The sequence below is a fragment of the Astyanax mexicanus genome, chromosome 19 (assembly GCF_023375975.1).
Source record: "Astyanax mexicanus isolate ESR-SI-001 chromosome 19, AstMex3_surface, whole genome shotgun sequence".
NCBI lineage: Eukaryota > Metazoa > Chordata > Actinopteri > Characiformes > Acestrorhamphidae > Astyanax > Astyanax mexicanus.
The window spans coordinates 27382319-27410084 of NC_064426.1; the positions used below are offsets into that span (position 1 = coordinate 27382319).

Sequence of the window (27766 nt, forward strand, 5' to 3'; positions counted from 1 at the left end):
ATGGGTAAAAAAGAAGACAAGGAGCGAAAACGGAAGAAAACGGCGGTAACATTGTCCCAAAACATTGGTGACTTGTTCAAAAAAAAAAGGCCCAAAATCGGTAAGCTGCTGAGTGCAGGGGTTCTATTTCTTTACAACTCCCCTGCATTAACAGTGCCGGGCTCGGCTAAGCCCAATAGTATAATTGTACATGTAACACCGGATTATTACTGTTATTATTGTGATAACTCTAAAGTCTGGATTTTAGTTGATTTTTAAGAAATGTAGGTTAAGTGACAATAACATTCAGTCACTCACTCTGCAATGCTGATGATCAAGCTAGGGTGTATTTTACTCTCAACATGCCTGTTGCTCCAAAGGCCATATATAAAATACAGTATAGAGGTGTAAAAAGGGGGTTGACCTCTTAACACGCCCTGGCCCGCCGGCGGGCCAGAAAAATATCATATTTAATATCTGGCTGTGTTTATGAATACTTATAGGTTCAATATAGACACCCAATATGCCATTTTAAAGCTTTTCAGTTATCTAGCCTATTTAACCGTATCTCCTTTCAGAAAATAAACATTTAGGGCGAAATATGCCTAATTAGTTATGAAATATTATTTTCATATTTGCGTTTTTCGTACGTCCATATTTGATCGAATGCGGACATGTTATACACCATTCGAACCGTCTGCCTCTCCGGATTACAGAATAGTGTTTAGAGTTTAAATCTGCTTGTGTTTCGCTTTGTGTTTAACCTTAAGTTACCTCAGGACACTCGAGACACACACCCAACCCCCTCCGGCGCTTCCCCCACACTCTTACCTTCAACAAAACGCAATCCAGTCACCAGTAATTCTCACATATATCCAAACAGTGCTTTAAATAATTTGAGGCAGAAAAAAAACAATATCAACTTTAACGGGTTATTAAAAGCGGATTATTGGTCGCTCCACGAATCCACGCATATCTAATGACCAGACGGTATGCAAATGAGCTCTGTCAGCCAATCAGGCGCCGAGTTCAGCGAGCTGAAGGGAGGGGGGCAATGAAGTCCCAGCACAGTTGTAGGAAGATTTGAATAAGACAGAACACTTCATTTTATATTATTATTAATTCATGTTTAAGTTTTAATGACAATACCGATAGTGAAGTAATTCTTATCTATTTATGTCAATAGTAGAGAGATAGACAATAAAGGGCAGCAACATCAGAGACAAACAATGGAGGGCAGCAACAGAGACAATGGAACAAAGCAACAGACAACTGAGGTGAGCAACAGAGACAGACAATGAAGTCACATCACAGATGTAGGAAGTTTGAGTAACACTTACATTTATATAAAATTTATGTTAACAGTGGGGAGCAACAGATGAACAAATAAGGACAGCAACAACAGATTCACAACAAACTTATAATGAATAAAATATGTCTAAATTAAAAGGTTTGAAGTGTGCTCGTGTATTTAGGGGGCATTGGAGTAGAGAGCCAAATGAAGTCCACTTTTGGGGGAAAAAGATCCCCCCCATAACAATGCTGGCTACGGGCCTGGGACTGTAAAAGCACACAAAAGTAAAAAATTAATAAATAATATAATAATATTATATAAACATTATAAATAATGAAGTATAAAGAATATTTACATCTCAATATTGTTAGTTGCATAAAGAAAAGCACATATCGCACATTGGTATTTTTATGGGATGTTTAAATATTAAATATTACATTCTGCATCCTGTAAATGTATGTGTGTGTACAAGTGTATAGTGCGTGTACAAGTGTAAGTATGTGGTCCTACTGGCAGTGTTGGTTGTACAGTTTAACTGTTAGTTAAAATTACAGTACTGACAATACATTTTTGCAATTTTCCTGTGAAGATAAAGGTTGACATCTCACATTTATTCCTAGTAAAATGTTTAAAATTAGAATCAGATGCACCACATCAGCCTTTAGGAAGATTTTGGAGGACCCTGTCTTATTTAAACCTCAGATATAAGAAAGAGGGATGTAGGTGAGTCTGGGGAAGAGTTTTTAAAGATTTCAGAATAATTAAAAATCAATTTTTCCACTGTCTAGAAAATAATTCACAATTTACAACATTTAAAACAACTGCCAACATGGCCAAGTCAGGCTGTTCTGGCAAGTTCTGCCCAAAAGCAGATCACAAGATGTGTAAAGAAATCTCCAATAATCCTAAAATAATGTAGTCACTAGATTAGGGCTGCAGCTATCAATTATTTAAGTAATCGTGTACTCTACTGAAAAATCGTTTCGATTAATTGAGTAATCAGATAAAACATAAAATAAGAGTATTCATAAAATAAGAAATTATTTTAATTTTATGAATTATTTTAATTGTTACTTTATCTCGCTAACTTTAACATGTATTTATTTATAAACTCCACAGCGCTGTGTTTATTGATTACATAAAGCCTGTATTTAGTCTAGAACTTGTAATAAACTAACCACACACATACATTAAACAGTATTCCTAATAATCCGCACTCCACAGGGCTGTCGTTATGTTATTAAGATACATTAATGTTAATCTGATTGATTTATTGTAAGTTAAATTTACCTGCTCACCGCTTCAAAAACCTCCGCATCCCCCACCTGCTTCCTGGGTGTGAGTGACGTAAAGCTAAGCGCGCTATTTCACATTAAAAGTCCTCGCTAAATTCCGTGCTCTGCGTTTTAAAATTATTACACGATCACTCGAGGCACAAAAAAATTAATCGATCAATTTTTTTAATCGATTAACTTGAATTACTCGAGTAATTGTTTAACCCCTACACTAGATGTACAGGAAGCTCTTTCCCCAGTTAATGCCAAAGTGCTGCATCTTTGCACCATTAAAAAGAGAAACACCTAATCAGCTAGAGGTTTTCTAACCATGTTCTAATCATGTACAGCTGATGTGCTTCACCTGATTCGAAATTATAGACAATTTAAATATTAATAGATTTGTTTGTGTTTAGACTTCTCCTTCTCACAAGAAAAATACGTTCTGTAGACTTTGTTTATAATAAAAAGTATTTATTTCAAATCTGTGTTATATTCTCAATATTGTCCAAAATGGGGATCAAATCTCAATATGTTTTAACATGTTAAAAATAAAGATGGACAATATGATATTTCCATGCTACTTGAAAGTTTATTGTATATTCATATTTTATATTTACTTTATACTGATAATTCATGTTTTTAAGCACCACTGAAACCTACTGTATGTTAAAAAATAATGGAAAATGAAACAATGGAAAGGTTTTTCTGGAGTAAACTTATTTTGCATATTTTGTTCACATAAAGATCTTTATACATCTGCTAATCAGCTTTATTTAGGGATAGCATAGAAGTGTGTGAATGTAAAATGAATGTAAGAGAAGCAGATCTCAGTGGTGTAATTGAGTCACTCAGATCATTTAGTTTGATTAAGAATCGCTGGATCTCATGTGATAACTATTATATGTGTGTTTCATCTGGGCATATTATATAACACGTTATTTCTGAGCAGCCTGTTTGTTTTATTGGTGCATCGTGGACTCATCTGACCGGCATATTAACTAGTCTCCATCTCCCTGACGAGTCAGTGAGTCACTCTCTGATACACTGTTGGAGTAAGTGGGAGGGTCTGCACTGGCCACAAACTCTCCTGCAGGAGGTAATAATAGATGTAATGCGTCAGGTGTCCATTTGTCATGAGAGGGGCTGTAAACGAGGGGTTTCTCACTTCCTCACTCTACCCCTCCGCTCCCCACACACACACGCAACGGGCTGACGAGTACATTCCCAGCTACACTTTAGTACACACCACCTCATACCACTGCTAAATATGAGAAAGAGAGCGAGAGAGAGAGAGAGAGAGAGAGAGAGAGAGAAGGGGTTGGACAGAGACCAGGCCAGAGACAGACACATAGAGTAAGAGAGAGAGACAGGAGGGGGAAACACAGAAAGAAGTGTTTGGGCAGGGACTGAGGGCAGGGATGGGAGGGGTTAGCATAGAGAACATAGAAAGAAAGAGAAGAAGAGTGAGAGACAATACAAATTAGAATAGAAAGAAAGACACACCCCAAAAAAGAGACAAATAGAGAATGGAGGGGACAGAAAGAGAGAGAAAAGGAAAACTGAGGGATAACAGTAACAGAGAAGGAGACTGAGAGAGAAAGCGAGAAAGACAGGAAGGGCTAGGAGAGAGATACTATGGTGTAATGGAGAGAGATGGAGAGACAGATTAAATATAAGAGAGATGGAAAGCATAGGGTAACAAAGAAAGAGACACAGAGAGAGAATTGAGGGGACGGAAAGCGAGAGAAAATTAGAATGGAGGAATAACAGAAATAGAAAAGGAGACTGAGATAAAGTGAGAGAGACAATAAGGGCTAGGAGAGAGATGCCTTGGTGTAATAGAGAGAGGCAGAGAGACAGATTTAATGTAAGAGAAAAAGACAACAGAGGGTAACAGAGAAAGAGAAAGATTGGAGGTTCCGGAAAGAGAAAGAAAAGGAGAACAGAGAGGTAACAGAAAGAAAGAAAGGATACAGAGAGAGAGAGTGAGAGAGACAAGAAGGGCTAGAGAGAAACACCATGGTGTAATAGAGAGAAACAGATTTAATGTAAGAGAGAGAGAGAGAGCCGAGGGTAACAAAAAGAGACAGGGACACAGCTGATGTGTGTGAGAGAGAGACAGCAAAGGGTAACAGAGAGAGACAGATAGAGAGAGAGAGAGAGAGAGAGAGAGAGATTTAATGTGAGAGAGAGGCAGGAGAGGGTAACAGAGAAAAAGACAGGGAGACAGGTGATGTGTGTGAGAGAAAGACAGCATGGGGTAACAGGGAGAGACAGATTTAGTGTAAGAGAGAGAGAGAGAAAGCAGTGTTTATCAGAAAAAATCATGGAGACAGATGATGTGTGTGAGAGAGACAGGAGTGGTGGCAAAGAGATGTGAGAGAGACACACACAGAGTGTATGAAAGAGAGAGAGAGACAGGAGAGGGAAACAGAGAGTGGAGTGGGAGTGGCGGGAGAGAAAGACAGGAGGTGGTAACAGGGGAGAGAGAGAGAGAGAGAGAGAGAGAGAGAGAGGTGGAGAGATGTGCCCCTGCCTGTGGCAGCTAAATTTAACCCCCAGTCTGCAAATGTAGCACAAGTTCTGCAATTTGACCCCCCCTCATCTCTCCTCCTGAACTCAGTTCATGTTCCCGGTCAGTGTGTGTGTGTGTGTGTTACAGAAAGAGAGAGAGAGACAGAAAGAAAGACAGTAGAGGAATGTGGGTTGGGGGCTTGAGGTTAGGAGAGTAATTTGCCATTCTCTGACACACACTTCGAACTTTTTGGACGCGTGCTGGCATACACTCTCCTGTGTGACTGACACACACATTTTACGTTTGGAACAGACAGGGGACTTTCAGGGTGTGACTCGGGGTTGCCGTGGCAAGGAAAGTGTGCCATGGAGACACATGAAAGGATCCACAGGCCCGTGACGGTAAGAAAGATCCGGAAAGCATTCACTAATTTGGATCTCTGTATCTGTGTGTATTTATTCTTTTTTTAATTTGTGTGGACTTGGGAGTCATAGGATCACACTTGTAAAGTTGTTGGCGGCTTGTTTCTCTCTCTGTCTCTCTGCGTCTCTCTTCCCCTGCTGGTCCGATTCCATTTTGGGCTGGGCAGCTGCACCGGCCCTGTGGGTTTAAATTAGACCTCCAGCACTGTGCAGGGACCCCACTGCCACCATTTGCCCAGACAGAGGCCTTCTTTCTGCAGGTCTCTGGCCCTCAGAACGCCTCTCGTTTGCTGGAGCTCATCAGTGCTCTGTGTGTTATAACTTGTAATTAAGTTCTTCTAGATCTGATAGTAAGACTGCGGGATGTAAATAGGGTTGTCACGATACCAAAATTTTGACTTCGATACCGATACCAACTGTAGTATCACGATTCTCGATACCAAAACGATACTTGGAAGAAAAAAAAAAACAATAAAAATATCTGAACATAAAATGTTTATTTTTGATTGGACTGTATTGAACACTGAACAATCGGTGCAAACGTTTTTATTCTAAAATGAAACATTTGAACAAAAAACAAGTTTCGTTATTATAACCTTAACTATAACATAATTATCTAAACACTTCCTAAAAACTAAAACCTCTTCTTTTCTGAAACTACACTGTGGGAAGTTTCTTTGCCTGTTTAAGGTTCTTAGCCAGGAAAACAAGTGTGTCCACATGGTCTTCTGTCAACCTTGTTCTCCTTGGACTGCAGATTAACCACACGTGCGTTATCACGTGCAGCCTCGAAAATTACGCTTTTAATAAGGAGATAAAGTGGATATTATTTTTTTTTCTGCCTCAGTTTATTTCATGCGCTGTTTGTATATAATTGGGGATTGCAGGAGACTGGATTGATGGATTCTCTTAAGTCTGGTTTTGAAGGTAGGAGCGTGGGGGAGCCGCTGGTGGGGGTTGAGGGGGTGGAGGGAGTGACCTGAGGTAACCCTGCAGCGAAAAACAAGCAGCTTTTAACTCTGAACACGCGCTGTGACGCGCTCTTTCAGCTCTAATTCAGGAACCGTACATCCTACAGTAAAACGGAGCGAATCCGGAGAGACAGACGGTTCGAATGGTGTATAACATGTCCGCATTCGATCAAATATGGACGTACGAGAAACGGAAATATGAAAATTATGATTTCATATTTTCAGAAGCAAGGCATATTTCGCCCTAAATGTTTATTTTCTGAAAGGAGATCCAGCTAAATAGGCTAGATAACTGAAAAGCCGAGATTCTAAGCTTTAAAATGGCATATTGGGTGTCTATATTGAACCTATAACTATTCATAAACACAGCCAGATATTTAATATTATAAATTTCTGGCCCGCCGGCGGGCCAGGGCTAGTAAATCTTAGTAAAGCTACAGACAGAGTGTATCTTGACTAACTCCACTAACCTGTCGACTTCTCAGCTCTTTGTAGAGATCAGGGTGCTTGTCTGCTAAATGCGTAGCCAGGTTGCTGGTGTTCCCTCCTCTGCACTGGATAGACTTATAACACCGTTTATAAACTGGGTTTGTGGTGTTGGTCGGATTCCCTTCTTCATCAGCGATGTAAGCAAAATTTGCCCACACTTCACTCCTCGCGCCCGTTTTGTCCACAAGTCGCGGACGAGAGACATCTGTTATTTTAGACGTCGCCATTCTACACTCGCTGCTGCTCTGCTGGCTTGCGCGTGCGTGTGTCGCTCAAGCGAGTCAAATGAATCGATTCACACGTGAATCGATTCATTTGTTCAGAACACTAAGTTTATCTGAATCCTGCCACACCGACTGCTGCGGTGTGAATCAGTTTTCTTATGAACTGAATCAAATCGCGCCTACTAATTTGACTCATTTGAAGCTAGTGACTGGGCTATATAGTATCGAAAGCATCGAACGCTAAAGAACCGAATCGTTTGTGATGACGTAGTATCGAAAAAGAATCGAACCTTCGGTACACCGTGCAACTCTAGATGTAAATAGCTGGAGATGTAAATGACTGCAATTTAAATAAATTTGGTAAATAGTGATTACATATCTTTACTCTCACTCAAAAACCTTGCATCTCAATTTTTGCCATTTCTTACTTCTCATCATAATGTGAATCTGGCAGTTGTTCTTTATATCAGATCAGAATTGTATGATGAGTTGCCCAATATAAATGCTCCCTTATGGTTTAAAGCAAAAATAAATAAAATCTCTCGATAGTGCCATAGACATTTACTTGCATTAGAAGTTAAGGTTCTTTTTAAGGTTTTTCTATACAAATAACTCAGAAATAACTAACTCGGAAAAGTTAGTCAAGAAAAACAGTGGGATAATTTATGGTTGGACAAAATTAAAGATGTGTCATCTAAGCTTGCGGTGTTTGAGACGTGACGATAAAAAAGAGAAATATTACCATACTTGTTCAGTTTTTCTTTACATTGAACCAATATCTCATGAAAACACACCAATAGAAAGACTTCAAAATCAGTTTACATTTATTGAACTGAACTAATTCCCTTAAAATTTAATCATGGATGTATTTTGGGCGTAACGTGAAATAAAGTCAGTGTTTCTCTGTCTGTTCACGCTGTAAAGGATGCGCGACCAGGTAATTTACGTAAACAACAATGTTATTTTATTTTGTATTATGTTTATTGTTGATGTAAAAGTTGGGTTTGTGCACTGCTGCTCATCTTTGTGTGTTTCGGTGCAAAGATAGAATTAAGCCAGATACACATCTCACTTCCAGACCACCCCACCCATCAGGGTAGATATATTCACAAGTCTAGACTTGACTGTTTGCAGGGTGTAAGATAGCAATGAGCATTGCAATGCACTTTGCACAGGGTGTAAGATTTTAGTGTGACTGATGCAGCATGCAAAAATTTTGTTAGGAAATACAAAAACGGAAAACTGTAAAGCATTCTGCAATAGCTAAACAGTAAAAATCTTGTTCCAGTAGTCATAGTTCGCACCAAAAATACACATTAAATAAAAAGTATGTGAGCTTAATTTGTTAATAATATGTCTGGTGAAGCAGGAACTGATTCAAAAAGGCAAGTGCTTGATTTTAATCTACAGCATATCATTGCTGTCCTAATGAAAAACAAGTTTATAATTTTTTGGCGATATTTTTTGGTGTGCTGTTGTGGAGATACAAGTTTTTTTATTGGACAGCGATGCTATAGAGTTTAGGGCTTCACACTGATGACAGGTTGCATAATCAGATTGTGGCTTTCATCACTATCATCACTCACTCTCTCTCTCTTTCTGGAGTTTTATCTCTCTATGTCTCTCTCACACAAACTCTCTTGACCTCTCTCTTCCTCTCTCTCACACACTCATGCTCACTAACTCTCTCTCACCCCCTCATTCTATCTCCCTTTCTCTGGAGCTCTATATCATTCTGGAGAGCTCCCTAGTTCTTTTGCTCTATCTCTTGCTCTCTCTTTTATTTTCTCTGGAGTTTCCTTCCTCTATGAAGCGCTCCCACGTTCAATTTCAGTTCAGTTCAAGTTGGTTTTATTGGTATGACTGCATCAATAACAATGTTACTAAAGCACACACTCATATAAAAAAACTTAACTACTTATAATACTTCTACAATAAAGTAAATAAAATAAGACAACATTCATTAAACTCTATTAAATGTCTAGAATGTCTATAGGAACATCTAATAATTATTTACTTCCATTATAAATACTCTAAAACAAATGTCTAAAGAGTATTTAAAAAAACGTTTTACATCACTGATAAAATCTGACAAAAACCTCATGAACATTTCATAGATTTTTGCTCAAAAATGCAAAAAAACATGTTTTTTTTTACTTGTTATGGCTCCTTCACTTGCGCAGATCTCCACTGTGAGGCGGGCTACCCCACCAGCACACAGGCTCTTCTATTTTCTGTAAACAACTAACTAGCTGATTGGTTCTTTTTGATGAAAGGCGGGACTTTATCCAAAATTGATTTAGCATTATGATTAGCATTATGAGAAACTGTGAACTGAGTGTGTAAGTATTCCTTAACCCTCTTTTACTGCATTTCTATCCCCAGCACTGTGTGTACTGTGTAGTGTGGTGCTGTTATATATTAACGATTTGTCAACACTAAAATGTATAAGTTGAAGTTTATAATGCACGATATTGGAAAAACCTTTCTTGTTGCTCTGAAAATTGCGATATTAAAAAAACACAAGAATTTTCACCAGTTTTCACCAGCAACCTGACAAAATAATGAATTAAATAGCATAAGTATATTTTTATCTGACGCATCAAAGAAAATGTCATTGTATGTAGGGTCTGGAGGTTAATCGAATTTAGATTAATTGAATTACTGTTTTAATGTACTTTTCAAAATGGGATAATTGAGATTGTAAATCTTCATATAATGCAGCCAGATGGAATCTCAGTAGATAGACATTTCCTGAAAAACTAAAATACAAGTAGGTTATGTTTGAACCATGTACAATGTAAAAGCTACAGATAAGTTTAAAAATTAAATATAAAGAAAACAATAGCTTGCACATCACTTTAAATAACACTGTCTGTTCACAAAAAAACTGAAGTTATGTAAGAACTAAAAATCGTAATTGAGAATCGCTCATATATTTGAAGAATATTGAGATTATTATTTTTAATAATATACAATATATTATTTTTTACTTGTATACATTTAATTTTAAAACCTTTCTCTCAATTCCAGTTGCTGAATATTCATTAAATATCCATGTGTATGTAAAAAATAGTAGTATCCCCTCGTTATCAAGCAGGAAAAAGTTGCAGTGTATATTGTTTTAAATTAACATTGCACATGATATTGCTCACGTGCAATACGAATAATGCACATTCGTACATTGAGATAACGATGCTGAAACGATATATTGTGCACCTTTATAATCAATAAACGTGATTACATTGATTAACAATTACAGCCCTACTCTAAGCCAGTAATTATCGTATTTTTCTCAATATAAGGCACATCAGATCAATAAACGTCTATATTTTGTGGTCTGTTTTCATATATAAGGCGCACCGAATTATACAGCACATTATGCGACACTAGTAATGCACAGGAGTGTCGCCATGTTTCCCTTCTAATTCAGAAGGTCTTCTAGATAAGTTAAGTAAACAAAACTGTAATTCTTAAAACAAAACAAAAAAAGTAAGTCAAATGAATGCTGGATGTATATTTTGCACAGATTTCTCTCAGGAAAACTGTTTTTTTTTTTTTGGTGAGTAAAATGCTTCGGTTTATTTACAGTAAGCTTAAACTTCCAGATTTCCACTAAGGCTGAATGGAGCATTAGAATTAGCAGCTAATGCTGCCTGACAGCACTGCAGTGAGGAACCCTGAGCGCTCTTGTAAGCCAGGGCGCTATCAGCTAGCGGTTTGTCCCACATAGCTTATTTTAACACAGAAAACATGCAGACTACAGTCTGATATATACCCATCTGAACAGTAAAAGAGCTAGTGCTTAGCGCAGTTAGCAGCTAATGCTAATACCGCTCCAGGAGTGCTATTCGGGGTAAGCAGCAGGCTACAGGCCGATATTACTCACCTCTGAATGGCTAAAGAGCTAGCGCTTAGCATGATTAGTGGCTAATGCTAATACTGCTCCAGTCTTGGTGCTAGAAAGTCGGCAAATTTAAACTTCTGTATAACGCTGAACTTCAGCGGAGTGGCTTTACTGCTCCTTACAACCTGACTGGTAAAATACATAAGACACATCATATTAAAAGGCACGCTGTCTCTGCTTTGGATGTAATCTTGAGGGTGTAGAGATGTTCAGCTAATTTATAGTATGTGTTTAGAGCCTGATAGTAATGTAATTTGAAGTGTGTTCTGGTGTATTTGTCCTAGTGAGCAACATAGTGTATTTTGACAATTTAATTATTTGGTTAACTTTGATTGGGCTTTGTTCAGCAGTGGGGTCTGATAGGGTCTCAAAACCAGCAGACAGAGGGTACTGGTTTCTCTGTCTGTCTGTCTGTCTCTCTCTCTCGGTTCAGGTATTTCTCAGACTGTGTTGGTAAACGTAATGGATCTAATTTTTGCCGGCGTGACTCCCAAGGCTGCTCTATTTCACAGCGTTAGTCTTTTACCTCTTCAGTCTTTTGGCCTCGCTGCACACAAAGCCGCGTGTGCTCTCGTGTGACACCTCGCTGTTCCGGCTGAGAGAAATCTCACTGATGATTCAGATCTGAATAGACAGTATTTAGTGAAACTAATTGGCAGTCAGATATTTGAGTGTCTGTCTCTATCAGAGCAGCCCATAGATCTGCAGTGACAGTAAATAAGCAGTGTTTAAAGTGGAATTGTGCAGGTTGTTGGTCGTGGTCTTTGCAGTGTGACATGCTTGTCACATTGAAATGGCAGCTGTCACACAAATGTTTAACACACTGTCACAGGACTCCTAAAAAAGCACAGTGTCTTGTCAAGTGTCTTTAGAGCAGGCCTGCAGGCCTGGATAAACACTGTTCAGATACGGCGTGATTTAGTGAGCACACAAGGTTTGTTCATAAAGTCTTAATAACGAACTTAGTAAAAAACTTTGATTAATTTCTGTATATTTAAACATAAACAGTACCATGAAAATCCACAGATTTATTTTTTTTTTGTATTTATAATAGAAGGTTTTACATAAAACATTTAGAAAATAACACTTTTTAAGCACATTTTAAAGAATATACATTAGTGGTGTCAATCAATTAAAAAATGTAATCAGATTAATCACAAAAATATTCTGTGATTAACTGCGATTAATGTTTTCACACCTGTAGTTGGTTTCTCTGGTCTGATTCAGTTGATGAGCTTGTTTATTTGGTGCGTTTTGATTTGGTTTCACACTGGCACAAACCTAAACGCACCAAAATGCACATTGTCTCTGATTGGTCAGAGCTGTCTAACGTGGGAGCTAGAAAGTTAATGTAGTTAGAAGATTCTGTGTTCCAGCACATATATCTGTGGAGTGTGAAGCTGCTTTAACACAGGAACTCTGAAAATTTCCCGCTACACTTTTAAACACAGTGTTTTCAATAGAACAGATGTGAGCAGTGAATGCTGCACATTACTGCATGTGTAAACAGCATGGAGCGGCAGAGACAGTGTTTATATTGTCTGGCTAATATATCATGAAAAAAAAAGAGGAAAAAAATCTGCGAGTTGGGCGAAGGCGGGTCAGATTATGACAGAAGTTGGTGTCAAAGTAGGTGGCATTATTTATTTGCATAAAATAGATTTTAACACGTTAATGCGTGCGATATTGCTTTAACACTGACATCCCTAATATATATCTGTTCACAAACATAATGTTTACATTCATATTGTTTTTTTAACTAAAATAACCACAATCATTTTATCACCACATCATCACACAGCTATATATATACATAATTATATGTTTATAAAAACAACACGCTGATTGGTTTGTTGCACATATGGCCAACACACCCATGATTAATTAAGAGAATTAGTACATGCCATCATGCCATGCACATTTGGAGCCACACAAAGCATAATTTTCCTGTCATTACGATAGGAAAAGACCCACTGACACACCCTAATTAATGGCTGACACCACCCAACCACCACAACAACGTAACAGAGCTTGTATTAAAGAATAATTTCAAATAATCATTTATTAATCATAATCAAGCTAAAATGTTAAATTAGTCATAGTCATATTTCCCTTCACTTGAGCCCAGTGCATTTCAGATAAAAGTCCTGCGAGAACTGATGCTTTAATGCGGGCGTAGCATTAAGCATTAAGGTCAATTAAATTAAAAGCCCCATACACAGCCATGAATATTTTATTGTGATGCTATTAAATTTAAATGTTTTATTATGATGTTTTAATCTCTAAAACAGAGAACAGTGTGTGTATTTGTGCAGCCTGTCAATGGCATGAAGTAAATTATGAATTAGCGTGGAATTGAGAGTCTAATCAGTTTATACAAGGAAGGATATTGTTTCTGCTCCAGTAAAACTGGATATCTTTATTATCCAATTCCCAGGAAATGAGTGTTTATGAGCCAGCCTCATTAAGAGCAGAGCACACAGGTACACTGGAACAGTCTAAGCTTTGAAAAAATGGTTCTAGATATTACTGAAAGGGTAATTCATAACAATAGTACATGACATCCATAAGAGTTTCTTTATTGTCTCTTACTATTAACTGATACCTATTTAACCATGCTAAGAAACATACATGCAAACGTTTTTTTCAAGGCTACACTTTTAACCATTAGTATTATTTAAAAACTCTTTAAGAGACGAATTACAAATATATATATATATATATATATATATATATATATATATATATATATATATATATATATATTATGTTGAGTTCTGAAAGCCTTTCTTACATTGTCTTCTAGAGAGGATAGTATGTTGAGAAGGATACACTGTACACATGCATTTCTGGATTGAGCTGAGAGATACAAAACTGTCACTTGAAAGCCAAGGAAACATGTGGATTAAATCAGTAGTGTAATACTACAAAATTTTACAATTATCTTCTTTACACATACAAAATAGCTGGTAAGATTGTGTAGATTATTTTGATTATGCAGTATTGTGTCAGCTATAGATAGATTCTAAATGCTGTTTTTTATTATTTTCCCAATTATACATCATATTATTTTGCTTCACAGAGATAGAAAGCTAGGTGTTATAGTTGCTGGGCTATGCTATAGATGGTCATCACATGCTTACCTACTGGTGTAGATGTGCGTGTGTGTGTGATTAAGGTTCAACAGAGCTTTTTAATCAGCTCTCCCACACATTGAGTCTAATTTTGCTGCAGTTTCTCTCACTCGCTTTTCTCTCTCTCTTTCTCTCTCTCTCTCTTTCTTGCTCGCTCGCGCGCGTGTGCTAGCGCTGCTGGGTTCCTGGCAGCTCTGAGTGCTGAAGTGAGGTGCTAAGTGTGTTGTTTGCTGTGACTGGGTAATTTAAATAGCAAGCTTAGGGAGAAAATAGAAATGTGCAAATAAGTAAAACAGGGCTCTGTCAGGACTGAATTGTCATCATGTTGTTGAGAGAGATTAGTGGTGGGAAGAAAGTGTTCCTTTTTTATTGCATTTCATTTCTTAGTGAAGATAAAAGTTGTGATAAATAAAGGATACAACTGAAATTAAGCTGAGCTGCTATAGAGTACTATAGGTGTGAAATAGGATATAGGAGGATTGCTAACACCCTAAAAACGAGATACAGCACTATGTCCATGGTCATACAGCAGTTATCGAGGACAGGTTCCACTTAGAACATGCCTCCACAGGGTCAACCAAAAGAGATGAGTCCATGTATTCATGCTTTAAAATATAGATGAATAAGTATTGGCAGCAATGCTGCAGAGCTTAAAGAAGCGGGAGGTCAGTCTGCAGTGCTCAGACCATATGCCACACACTGCATCAACTCTGTCTGCATGGCACTGTCCTAGAAGAAAGCCTCTTCTGAAGCTAATGCACAAGAAAGCTTGCAAACAGTTTGCTGAAGACGATCAGCCTAAGAGAATGGATTATTGGAGTCATGTTCTGTGGTCTGAGAAGTCCAAAATAAACTTTTAAAAATGTTTTGCTGAGAAGCGTTAGACATGCCCAGGTAGCTGCACCACTGAAATAGCAATGCTCCAAAGTCAGAGCACACCTGGCTTTTACAAGGAATGTCACGTGACACGCTAATTGGTTTATTGAACATTACGCCCAAACCACCCCTGATTCATTAAGAGAATTAGTAGAAAGGCATACTTTTCCCATCGTTATAATAGCAAAGACACACCGACATGCTCTAAATCAAGCTGCATGGTGCGCAGTATTGCTGCAGAGCTTGAAGAAGCGGGAGGTCAGCCTGCAGTGCTTAAACCATACGTCACACACACTGCATCTACTCTGCCTGCATGGCAATATCCTAGAAGGGAGCCTCTTCTGAAGCTGATGTGCAAGAAAGCTCTCAAACAGTTTGTTGAAGACAAGCAGCCCAGGAGCATGGATTACTGGAGTCATGTCTTGTCATGTGGTCTGACAAGGTAGCTGCGCCACTGAAATAGCAATGCACCAAAGTAATGGCGCACCTAAGTCTTAAAGTTCTGCCCGAAAATCCCATGATTAATTAAGTGTGAATTAAGATGATTAATTAAGATTCTAATTAGTAGAAAGGCATTCTTTCCTGTCGTTACAAAAGCAAAGACACACTGATATGCCCTAAATCAAGCTGCACAGTGCACAGTTGACGGCTTGCCTGTAGATTGCTAAAATAGGCATTTGGAAATAATATCTAAAACAACTGCTAGATTTGAAATGAAAATGTGAGAAAAAGGAACAAAGTGAAAAATGACAAGTGTAGATACCAGGTTTTTGCATGATAATGGCTGTATAGTGTATTGCTGCCGAATTTTGCTACATGTTACAGTTGCACTAAAATTGTGTACAAAAGAAATAAACAAAGCTCAATTCAAGTGAATTAATAAATTATATGTGTGTGTGTGCATGACTTTTTAGTCATTTTTGGCTTTGAATAATTTAGCATCATTTCATATGGCATATGTGATAGCTAATTCTCACCTCTATTTAAAAACTCATCATATACTCACACTTACAAACACACACACACAAAGACACACAGACACACTCTGATTCTGGCAAACCTGTGCACACACAAGCACAAACATACACACACATTGAGTCATTCTTCACAGCTATCCACATGCCTGTCCGCACCTCCCACGGTTCAGAGTGTGTCTGACACCTGAAAAACAACGAGAGGAAAAAGGGGAAGAGAAGGAACGGGCTGGAAGAGAGGAGTGGGCGGCTTATATAAAGACTCACTGCCACGCTGTAGTCTACTGTCCAACACTGCTACAGACAACTCCGGGAACATTGAGTAAATGTGTGTGTGTGTGTGTGTGTGTGTGTGTGTGTCAGAGAGGCAAAAGCAGACACGGGTGTGAGGGGAGCATGCTGGCCATTTTTAAATTATGCAAATGAGTTAAATTCTGTTTTTATTTCTTGTTTAAATTACCATATTTTGCACATAAAGCTGCCACTATCAGTTCTATTAGTTTTGACTGTCAACAAGCTGATGAATGTATTCATTAGAAGAGGTGTCCTCAAACCTTTAGGAATATAGTGTGTATATTGAGTTCAGCCCCCACAGTTCAGCCAGTTCTTCCAGGCTCTTGTCTAGCAAAACAGCATGGCAACATGATGCTCCCACCCCCATGCTTCACAGAGAAAAATGCTATTCTTTGTATTAAAAGAGGTGCGCAACTTGATGTAGTTAAACTTCGGTCCTACTGAGGTAAAAAAAAATAAAAATAAAGATGTGAATTAAGGTTTAAACTCTTAAAGTTCAAAGGGTTTAGATTAGGTGAGTTTAATGTAGGTACATTAAAATGTAACTGTGTGTTCATCAGACATTTTAAAAGCATACATTGTCATCATGCAAATCACTGACCAGAGAGTACATTTTAATCCATTATTTTTCAAATGAGTTTAATCTACTAATTGTGACAGTCCTGTCTGCATATATTACATTTAATTGCTTTAAAATGTAATAAGCCACATTTTAATGGACTTATTTCCCCTTTCTGACCTTTCTATCTCTTACTAAAGAAAATAAATTGTGAAATCTCATACATCACTACATTTCTGCATTAATTAAAGATTAATATAATCAGGTGAGGGCAGCAGAATATGGATGCTTTGATTGCATTGATTGTTATTTGGGACAGTCATGACCTGATGATTAGAGACGGGAAGGTGTGATTGAAAGGTTTAATCCCTCGGACCAGGAGGAAATGAGGGAGCGTAGGAACATCTCCTTCTCCTCCCCCCTTTAACATTTACAGCTAAGGCACCCCAACCCTAATTGCTCCCCGGGGTCTGAGGGGACTGCCCACTGCCCTTTGTGTGTGTGTTCACTGCAACAGAGGGGTTAATTGCACAGATGGGTTCATCTGAAATCTAAATATATTGGGATTATACGGGGAATATGAGGGTGCCTCATGTTGAATTAATATGAAACAGTTGTTTTTCAGATCATGTACATACTTACTCAGACTAAATGGGAATGTCCAAGTGAGCCCATGGTCCCTATTTTAGCTATTTATAGCTTGAATTAGGGAGTTTCAGTGTGTCTTTGCTATCGTAACCACAGGAAAAGTACACCTTGCATGTCTTAAAAAGCGAAAAGGCATGTACTAATTCTCTTATTTAATCATGGGTTTGTTTACAATGAGCTTGTCACTTGCTATTCCCTTGCGCCCTGGCTTCGGTGCATTGCAATTTTCATGGCGCAGTGCTTCTCATTAGAGAAAACGGAACTACTTGTTTATATTGTGAAGGTGCACAAGCCGGTCATTTATGGGAATAGCAATTTTGTTTTATTTCTTATTCTGTTTATTGTTGGTGTAAAAGTTGGGTTTGTGCACTGCTGCATGGTCTTATGTGTGCCAAGATGGCAATGAACGTTGACTGTTTTTTTATGTACTCGGTCAGTGGCGCACCTATACTTTCCATTGCCAATATAGAAACACACCAGAAATGTACATATTTTCGAGATCATCATGCCCATCGGCGTAGATATATTCACATGCTCTGTTGCTATTTAAATGACGGAGACAAAAGGCGTAAAAATAGACTGTTGGAGGGGTATAAGATAGCAGTGAGCATCACAAAGTGCCTTGCACAGGGCATAAGATAGGGCCCCATGTGTAAATGAGCATGCAACTTTCCAGACAATTCGCAGTGGGTCTTCTAATGATTCTGGCATGAAACAACTTCCTATGCTATTCCCACGCAGTAGTTTTTGCGCCATGCCAAGGCTACACAGGCAACGCCCTTGCCTAAACCACTCAGAACAGTTCCTGTGGTGAGAATGTGTCTGATATGGGAAATCTCCTTCTGTGGAAGTGTGGAAGGGCAACTCTTAATCTCATTCTCTGGATATTTCTGAAGAGTTTATACATCAAAAATGTCTTTTGACAGATGCTTAACGGAGAACTCCGGTGTAAAATTGACTTTGGGTGTACTAAAACATGATAAAAAGTTCTTACCTTTGTTTCGATAGCCCACTTTCGCTCTCCTACAGCTTTCTGAGATACAGTAATTTTGTGCCTCCTTGGTAAAATCCGGAGATTAATAAGAGCATAAGAAGTTTATTAAAAAACAATGTTTACATCCTATAGCGCTTCTTTGTAGCTCCGGGCACCGCCATCACTGTACTTATAATGACAGACATTTATACATAGACTCTGCATAGCCTGCCTCCTGCTGTAGTGTATCTCAGAAAGCTGTTGGAGAGCAATTTTGGTTTCTCCAGTAAATATTTTCCATGCTGTCTCTGGGTGCTCTTTAGACAGCGCTCTCTTTTCTTATCCTTCCCATTGTGATGTTGGTCAGCACAGGCATCTGTTGGCTGATGTATCAGTGCTTGGGTTTGGCACTTACCTTGGGTTTGGTACTTGACTCAGGTGTGCAAGGGCTTGGTGACCAAAAGACCAGAGTTTGGTTCAACCAAAAGAGGTGTTTTCTGTCCAGATCTGGACTTTCAGACCAATTACAGGAAGTTGAGGCAGTCTTTAATCAAACCAGAGGAAAAAAAAATTAGCGTTGTGCCAAAATCTGACTCCCCTGTGTGTGGAGACGCATCACACAGCACGCTTAGACTGGGAATTAATTTATTTACCGTAACAGTAGATTAAACCCTATTTATAATGAGAAACAAAAGGTACCTCAGGATAGTCTTTTATACTTATTCTGCCTGGGGGGGCGCTTATGTACATGAAGGGGAGTCAGATTCTGACAGAGCTAGAATTTGTCACAACACCTGGCAAAGCAACTCACCAAACTCATAACTAACTTTCTACAGTCCAATTAATATAAAGAATAGAGAAATGCAGCCCACGTAGCTGATGACAACAGAATGTAGTAAAGTTTGTTCTGTTCTGCTCAGTAAACTGCAGTGTGAAAGCAAATCTAACCATACCAAACACTCTGGTCCTGACTTTCATGTGTGAAAAAACCCTGCATGGGCATTAACTGGAATAAAAGGTGGTGGCTGCCTTCGAATTGATGATCCTGGTGAGTGGGTGGCTTGTCTGGCTCAGCTTAATTAGGAGAGAATTGGGTAGAATTATTTATTTATTTTTTTTATTTCAGTATAGACATGAGAAAAAAGTAAAGCGTGTGTATCCTAATAAAAATATGCTCAATATATTGAGTAATACACAAAATGCTGTGTTTACAATCCAGCCATATAACCATTGGCACAAATGTCCTTTTTGATCTTGTGACATCTCCCAGTTTTGTCATGTTTCACACCACTTGTTTCACTGTTTAGAACTTGATCTTATAATTTCTTCTTACATGTCTTATTTACTTATTACACCTTTTTAACACTGTGCGACTGGGCGGTCATTAACTATAGAAGGTCTTTGGTTATGAAACATGCTTTTTATGTGTTTAAATGAGAGCTTCAATGATTACACTAGACCTAAAGTGTTGTTTTCGTCTCAAAAAGGCTTAGCTGAGTGCACACACACACACATTAGGAGGTACATGCCATGAAAACAGATGAAATTACTCTTCTAAAATTGTGAATCAGTGTTTGCAATCATGTAAAACTAAAATAATTAAAGATAAATAAGTAAAGCATTACTATTACAATGACACAGGAAGTGTCCCGTGACTTTTGGCACATCCCATGGCAACTAAAGAACATTTAATTGACCTGAAGGACAGGCATGTAGGACCTCCTATATTGAATGTGGATTTGATTTCAATTGAATCACTTGTCTGTTCGCATGGAGAATTACACAATTACAATAGTCAGATTCTAGAACTGTCCGGTTCTAGACCCACTGTCTGCACTGTCTTCTGTGGTTGGTAATGCCTTCTAAGATATATTCCCAGTGCACATGTGAATCTGTGCATTGAACATTTTTAAATGCCCACACAACTTCAGAAATGTAATGTCCCATCCATCTGGCACTCAATATCAGGCATCATTCAAACTCACTTACAAAGTAACACCTCACAACTTCTACAAGTGTGAACACTCCAAAGTCTGAGTTTAAATTATTTGGTTTCAGGCTGTTCAGACTTTAAAAATCTGTCTGGATACAACCAAGATATAAGTAAATATGGATTTAAAGCTGTGTCTGGCTGTTCAGACTGCAAAAATACATCTTGACACAATCTAGATATGCCAAAAATACCCAAATCGAATTTATTGTGCTTTCTGGCTTCCTAGACTATCAAAATCAATGTGGATACAATCTAGATTTGGGCCGACAGTCTGAACACAGCCTAAAAGACAAAAAAAAATGCTCTTAAATCAGAGTAAAAAAACACATTCAACTCTGCTGAAGAGCAACTGACTATTGCGTATACTGGGATTATGAATACAGAACGACAGTAAACCAACACTGCAGTCACTTCCACTGCTACTCTCTATAATCAGAGACGTTTCCTGTGCGTAAATGCAGAGTATATGTATCGGTATCTAACCACTATCTCATCTGCCTCCAGGGAGAAATAAGGCCGTAAAGCAGGGGTCAGCAATAGGCATGAAATATCAGGCATGTGAGGTTGTTTGAACTATAATGAATGATAATGAATAACAATATTTAAAAAATAAAAAGCTTCTTTGGCGAGTGTTTGTTTTTGATCCTCTCGTCTCTCTGTAGCGCTCGACGTGACTTTAGTTTCCGACCGTTCTCATTTTTCTGACCTTTCTTGGGCTCCCTATCTCCTCATAAGGGTTTTTTTCCCAGCCGTGCCCCAATTCACAAGAAGGGGGAAGCGGTAGTGTGTTGGACCATGACACATGTTAGATCCCGCGTGATGAGTGATGTGTTTATTTATTTATTTTTTCCTTTCTTCTTGGGTTTACCTGCTTCGAGATCAACTGTTCTGCAATTGGGTTCAACAACCCTCTGGGCTGTAGAGCTGCTAGTCTGTAGCACTCCATCCCATTACACTTCATTTTCCAAAACAGATTTTTTTTTTGTGGCCCGCCATGTAATGGCTTGGAAAATATCTGACCCGCGGCCAAACTCAATTGCCGACCCTTGCTGTAAAGGATATAATTTCTGTTTTAAAATTTGGCTGAAGTTTCAAAAGTGGTGATCAAATGTTGAGGCAAATAATTATCAAAACATAACTTTGTTCATAATATCTGAAGAGTACATTGCATATGTTATTATTTCAGAAACAATGTGTCACTGCAAAATGTTGAATGGGGGTGTTGAATACTGAACTCATCTCTCCTCCCTCTCCACCTCCCCCTCTTTTTTGCCTCCCAGGGCTCGGCGGACTCCTACACCAGTCGTCCCTCAGATTCTGACGTGTCTCTGGAGGAGGATCCTGAGGCCCTGAGGAAAGAGGCTGACAGACAAGCTCTAGCTACACTTGAGAAAGCAAAGGTCTCCATATCTCTTACTTCTCTCTCTCTCTCTGTCTGTCTCTTTATTCTTACTGTCCCTTCTTATCTTATTGTCCCTTTCTCATTGTCTGTTGAATGTTCCATGAACTTGTTTCAAATTCAGGTGCAAGTAGGAGCCATCATCATCTATCCAAACATTAGCCTGAACATAAACAGATTGAAGCAGGAAGCTGTTACAGTCGCTAGTAATGCCAAAGCCATCCTTGGCCAAGAGTCCAAGAAAGCAAAGTTAGCCTCGCTCTATCTGGGTGGGTTGAATGACCCTCCATCTCCCCTCCACTCAGCCAGATGCTGTCAGCTGAAGTCATAAAACTGGCAGTTAGTGTTCTCCACAAAATGTGTTGAGCTGTGCAGTAATTTTCCTGTAGCATTAGTTTTGATAAGATTTGGTTGGCTAGTTCAAGAACTCTGGTTCTTGAACCAGTTCCATTCAGGTTTAAAAGAACTATGGTGCTATTTAGTTTGTTGGTGGAAACGTTGCAAACCGGTTCAATATAAGGTTCGCAAACCGGAATGGTCCCGGAAAACACTAGTGACGATTTCTAGCTGGGGGTTTGGAATTGAAAATGACTAAATTCCAAAGGAAAATCCAACAAAAAAACAAAACATCCACATTAAAGTCTGCGTCTCATATGGAGGAGTGGGGTCTATAGTACTTTAGTAAATATTAATTTCATAGCAGCTGCTGTACAATAAACCTTACACCTAATAAATGACTATTACAGCCTAGGGCACCCTAAATCAATAGCATCCATCTGCTCCACCCTCCACAAACTTAAGTGATCACGTGTTAGATGAAGTGTTAAATGGCAGCACCGGCACCAGCATCTCTGTTTTTCACAATTCTCTTTGATTTGCAGTCGCCTTTATCTAAAGTGAAACATCAATGATCAAAAACTGAACTAAACAAATGAATTTTCAGCCTATTTTGGAAGATTGCGACTGTGCCTGAGTCCCAAACATACAGACCTGGAACAAAAAAATCAGAGAACACTTAATAATGATGTTTTTCCCTTGATTTTACCAAACTGAAAACCTATGAAAATGAGGAAAATGGATGATCCTAGGCATCCAACCAAGCTGAACTGCTTGAATTTTTGCACCAGGAGTGACATAAAGTTATCCAAAAGCAGTGTGTAAGACTGGTGGAGAAGAGCATGCCAAGGTGCATGAAAACTGTGCTTAAAAACCAGGGTTATTCCACCAAATATTGATTTCTGAACTCTTAAAACTTGAAGAATTTGAACTTGTTTTCTTTGCATTATTTGAGGTCTGAAAGCTCTGCATCTTTTTTGTCATTTCAGCCATTTCTTATTTTCTGCAAATAAATGTTCTAAATGACAATATATAAAACAACAATGTTAATTTTAATCAAACTTACATATACTTATAAATAGCAAAATCAGAAAAACTGATTCAGAAACTGAAGTGGTCTCTTCATTTTTTCCAGAGCTGTAGACCGAGATATTATCCCACCTCACATTAATTTTCTCTTCTGATCATCGCATCTGATTGGACAAAGATAATACTGAGCTTGTTGTTTGGATTCATTACTCGCTATAAGTAACTCTGATCCTCAGACAAAAATGTCTTCAAAATTAAATTTTCATTGCTTTCAGTTGGCTCCTCCAGCATACTTCTGGATGCATTTTTTATTATTTATTGTTATTTTTTATTAGTATTCAGACTGGATCTCTGCCTCTCTGCTCTTTCCTCACAGACTAAGCCAGTTGCGTTTGCCGTGAGGACTAACGTTGGTTATAATGCGGGTCCTAACGATGATGTTCCAGTGCAGGGCATGGCCATTTCATTTGAAGCCAAAGATTTCCTGCACATCAAAGAGGTCAGTACTTCCTGGTGTCATCCTGGAGACATCCAGGTCCTGTATTGTCTGTCTGTTTGATTTGTAGCTAGGTTAGGATAGGTTAATTCTAATTACATTTGTTGGGCTCTTTTTCCTACTAAATCAGTTATTTACACTTTTGCTTCTACAGTAATTTAATATATGTGGGATTTCACTTGGGAATTCACACAATGATCTCTTTCCCTGCGTTACTCTAACACTTGTCAGATTTTTGCTTGTTTACTTCCCATGACTTTCACTTTGCTTCATTTGCTGAGATTAAGGCTCCCCAGTCTGAGAAAACAGGAAAAAGAAAGCAACAGTCCCAAGACTCGGTTTCTTGTAGCAGCTCATGTTCCCATAACTAACAAAGTCTGGTGGTGATGTGCTGCTCTCCAGTATCAACAACACCACCATATTCTCCTAAAGTCACTAGCTATCTCTATTAGGCTGGGATTATGAGAATGTGTAGGGGTATAAATATTGATAATTCATTTTAATTGCATTTATGAAGCCCTTTTTCATACTAAATCAGCTATTTACAGCCTTGATTCTACTGTACTTTTAATCCATGCAGGATTTCAGTTGAGAATTCACAGAATTATCCCTTCCCCTGCATTACCATTACATTTAAACAGTTCGCCTAAGTCATATTTTTGCTTTTTTTTTACTTTGCTAAGATTTGGGCTCCCCGTTCTGAGAACACTGGGACAAAAAAGCCACAGTTCCAAAAACCTGGTTCCTGTAGCAGCCTGTATTCCCATAACTAGCAGAGTCTGGTGGTGATGTGCTGCTCTCCAGTATCAACAACACCACCATATTCTCCTGACGTCACTAGCTTTCCCTATTAGGCTGAGTTTATGAGAATGTGTGGGAGTATAAATATTGAGAATTATTTCTTATTGCATTTATAGGGCTCTTTTTCCTACTAAATCAGTTATTTACTGTCTTGATTCTACTGTAATTTTAATCTATGCGGGAGTGACAGAATTTTCCCTTCCCTTGCATTACTCTAACACTTGAATAGTTCTTATGAGTCAGACGTACACCCTGCTGATTTAAATTGGCCTCAAATTAACTCTGGAAGAATTTAATTAATGTATTACTTTCTGATGAGGCTGAAAGCATAAAAATGTAATCTGAGTGTGTGTTTCCATCTACAGAAGTATAATAACGATTGGTGGATAGGCCGCCTGGTGAAGGAGGGTTGTGAGGTGGGTTTCATCCCCAGTCCAGTAAAGCTGGAGAGCACTCGTCAGCTGCAGGAGCAGAGGAGTAGACAGAATCGCCTCAGCTCCAGGTAACAGCCAATCACAACTCCTACGTAAATATATATCTCAACCACATACAAATACACATAAACCAGACACATATGTTGAGCATGTGCCAGTAATTGTAGATCACCAACCAAGTCATCAGTATGTTCATATTTAAAGAGGACGACATTTTACGTTTTTACACTTTTTTTAGTCCGAATTCTGGTTTGCTTCCCGTGACTTTCAGTTTTTTTTTTGTGTGCTGAGTTTGGGCTCCCTATTTTAAGGACTCCCCCTATCACTAGTAATGCCCCAACACTTGAGGAGGGTGAAGACTAACACATGCTTCATCCGATACATTCAAAGTTCTTTTCGAGCTGATGCAGCATTGCCGAGCAGCCAGCGCTTGGAGGACAGCGCAGCGACTCGGCACCGGCACATCAGCCCACAGATGCCCCACGCTGCGGACATCCCTGCGGCCACATTTGATGAACGGACCAATAGAAATACTTAAAAATTACCTGAAATTCGGAAAAACGCTGATTCGAATCCTGTTCATGTAACTTGCCATCGGCTACTAGAAGCTTTGCTCTCTCTGGGTGGGTAGGTGGCGCTCTTTCCCCACATCACTTCAAAGGGTGATGTCGATTCAGCACAAGGCGTCTGTGAACTGATGTATCAGAACCGAGTCGCTGTGCTTTCCTCCGAATGTGCTGTGATGCTACTCTGCAAAGCTGCAAAAAGAGGCAGTGGCTGACTGTACTGTAATTGATTATTACATAGTAAACTGTATTTGACCCCACGCCTCCATGTCTGTTTCTTCCTTCCCTTCACACAGTAAGTCTGGTGGGAGCTCCAGTCTGGATGTTGCCTCAGGAACCCGCAGGCCCACCCCACCTGGAACAGGTACACTCAAACAGGCACTCAAGGTGGCAGTGCGATTCAGTGTATTTTGCTACTAAAGAGATATGATATAAGCCCTCGTTTTCCAAAAAATAACAAGCCTGCAGTTCACCTAATGACCAAACTACCAAATACACAGCTTCCTCAAAACCAATCCCGGGGAGTACTGCCCTGTTTTTGCCCCCTTTACCCTCCCCTACTTCTTATCATCTGTCTATATATTCATTCTCATTTCTTAATCTATGTTTCTTGTGTTTCTACTATCAATTTTAATTAGCTTCTTTTTTTTTTAATGGAGGCACCGAATATTTGGCAAATAAAATATTTCGAAACAAAAAAACATTGTAAGAATAATTGAAAAATCAGAATAATTTAGAACTAACAATTATTTGTGGTGCTTCAGGGTCAGTTTAACATTTATTAATTTAATTTTCTGACAGTTTGAGGACTTAATGCACAAATAGAAAATTGGATGTAAAAACTAATTATTTCATTTTTTTATGTAGTGCAGTGTACAATATAAGTCTTTTATTTTCTGATTTTTAAATTTTTGCATTTTGCAACTTGGATTATGCCAGCAAATTTGTGCTACGAGATACAAAAATGGACACATTTGAAAATTAAGAGAAGATTCAACTTTCATTTTTCTAGAAATTCTGTTTGCGAAGAATGAAATGAAAAACTTGATAATTGAAAAATTGGATGAAAACCCATTTCTCTCTCTTTTTTTCTCTCTTTGCACAACTAAACTTAACAGTGGCACTAAAATATTTTATAGTATTTGTGCAAAACTCTGTTATGTTATGTGATTTTGTGAATTTCAGTGCGTTAATTAATAAGTACAAACTGTTGGACTTTTGAAAGTTTGCAAAATAATTTTTTTCAAGGTAAAAAAATACTACAATTTATGAAAATCTGTGGGGAAAAAACATTAACATATTGGAACTCGATATTAAGCCTTCAATTAAATATTAATTTTTCTGTATCTTTACTTTTAATTTGCTTTTTTGCATGCTTGTCTATCTCACATTGGTATATCTTATCTGTCGCAGCTTTTTTCCATTATGCTCTAAAAGCTTAAGTTTGCAGCACTTCCTTCATTAGCATTGAATCTCCGCCTCTGTCTCGTTTTTCCATGTTTCTGAGTCAGAGACTGCTTACTGTGTACATCATGTTGCTCTTCTTTCCCTCTCTTTTTTTCTGCCTACACTTCTTCTATCCCTCTTTTCCGTTCTCTCCTTCTCTTTCTGTTTCTGCCTCTGTACCACCTGTTCCTCCCCCTCCCATCCGCTTCCCAATTGGTTCGGCCCCTCTCGTATAGCTGATATGTCCTCCGCACTTTACGATGACTCGTCGGATTTGGAAGCTGAGGAGGCGGAGCCTGCTGACACACGTGACCGCAAGGGCGTGGCTGGCAGTGTCACCTCCCCTCAGGGAAACGTACCCCGTCTGCCCTTCTTTAAGAAGGTAACCAGAGTGATAACCTTCGTCCCGACCTGCTTCAAAGAATGCCCAGACTAATGCCCACAGACAGATCTAACCAAGTGTTTCCTTTTGTGTACATGGCCTTCAGAAGAGTGTGTGTGTGTTGTGTGTGTGTGTATTGCTACCAACGTGAAAGTCTTTCACCGGTGCTCAGAATTCACTTAAATCTAACCAATGCGTCCTTACATCCTTGTGATCGGCCCCCTGCAATTTTGAGAAAACAGCACAATGAGGATTTCAATTGAACAGTTGAACATTGATATGTGTGTAAGCTGGGAGGGCACTGATTGACAGACAGAAGACGCTTAGTAAAGAGAATTTGTCTGTAGT

At 38.6% G+C, this 27766-nt stretch overlaps 1 protein-coding gene across 5 annotated transcripts in view; it reads left to right on the forward strand.

Annotated features, from left to right (window-relative positions):
- The window catches only part of cacnb1 (calcium channel, voltage-dependent, beta 1 subunit), a 74953-nt gene that overhangs the window by 21576 nt on the left and 25611 nt on the right, over window positions 1-27766 (forward strand). For 2 of the 5 annotated variants that reach the window (XM_022672368.2, XM_022672349.2), the window contains exons 3-7: window positions 21810-21929; window positions 23670-23792; window positions 24956-25092; window positions 25887-25954; window positions 27273-27418. In XM_022672368.2, the coding sequence (XP_022528089.1) occupies window positions 21810-21929; window positions 23670-23792; window positions 24956-25092; window positions 25887-25954; window positions 27273-27418 (594 nt within the window). Of the gene's footprint in view, window positions 1-5210; window positions 5467-21809; window positions 21930-23669; window positions 23793-24955; window positions 25093-25886; window positions 25955-27272; window positions 27419-27766 lie in introns of those variants that run through there. The other 3 variants (XM_022672369.2, XM_022672354.2, XM_049467749.1) reach the window with 2 other exon arrangements.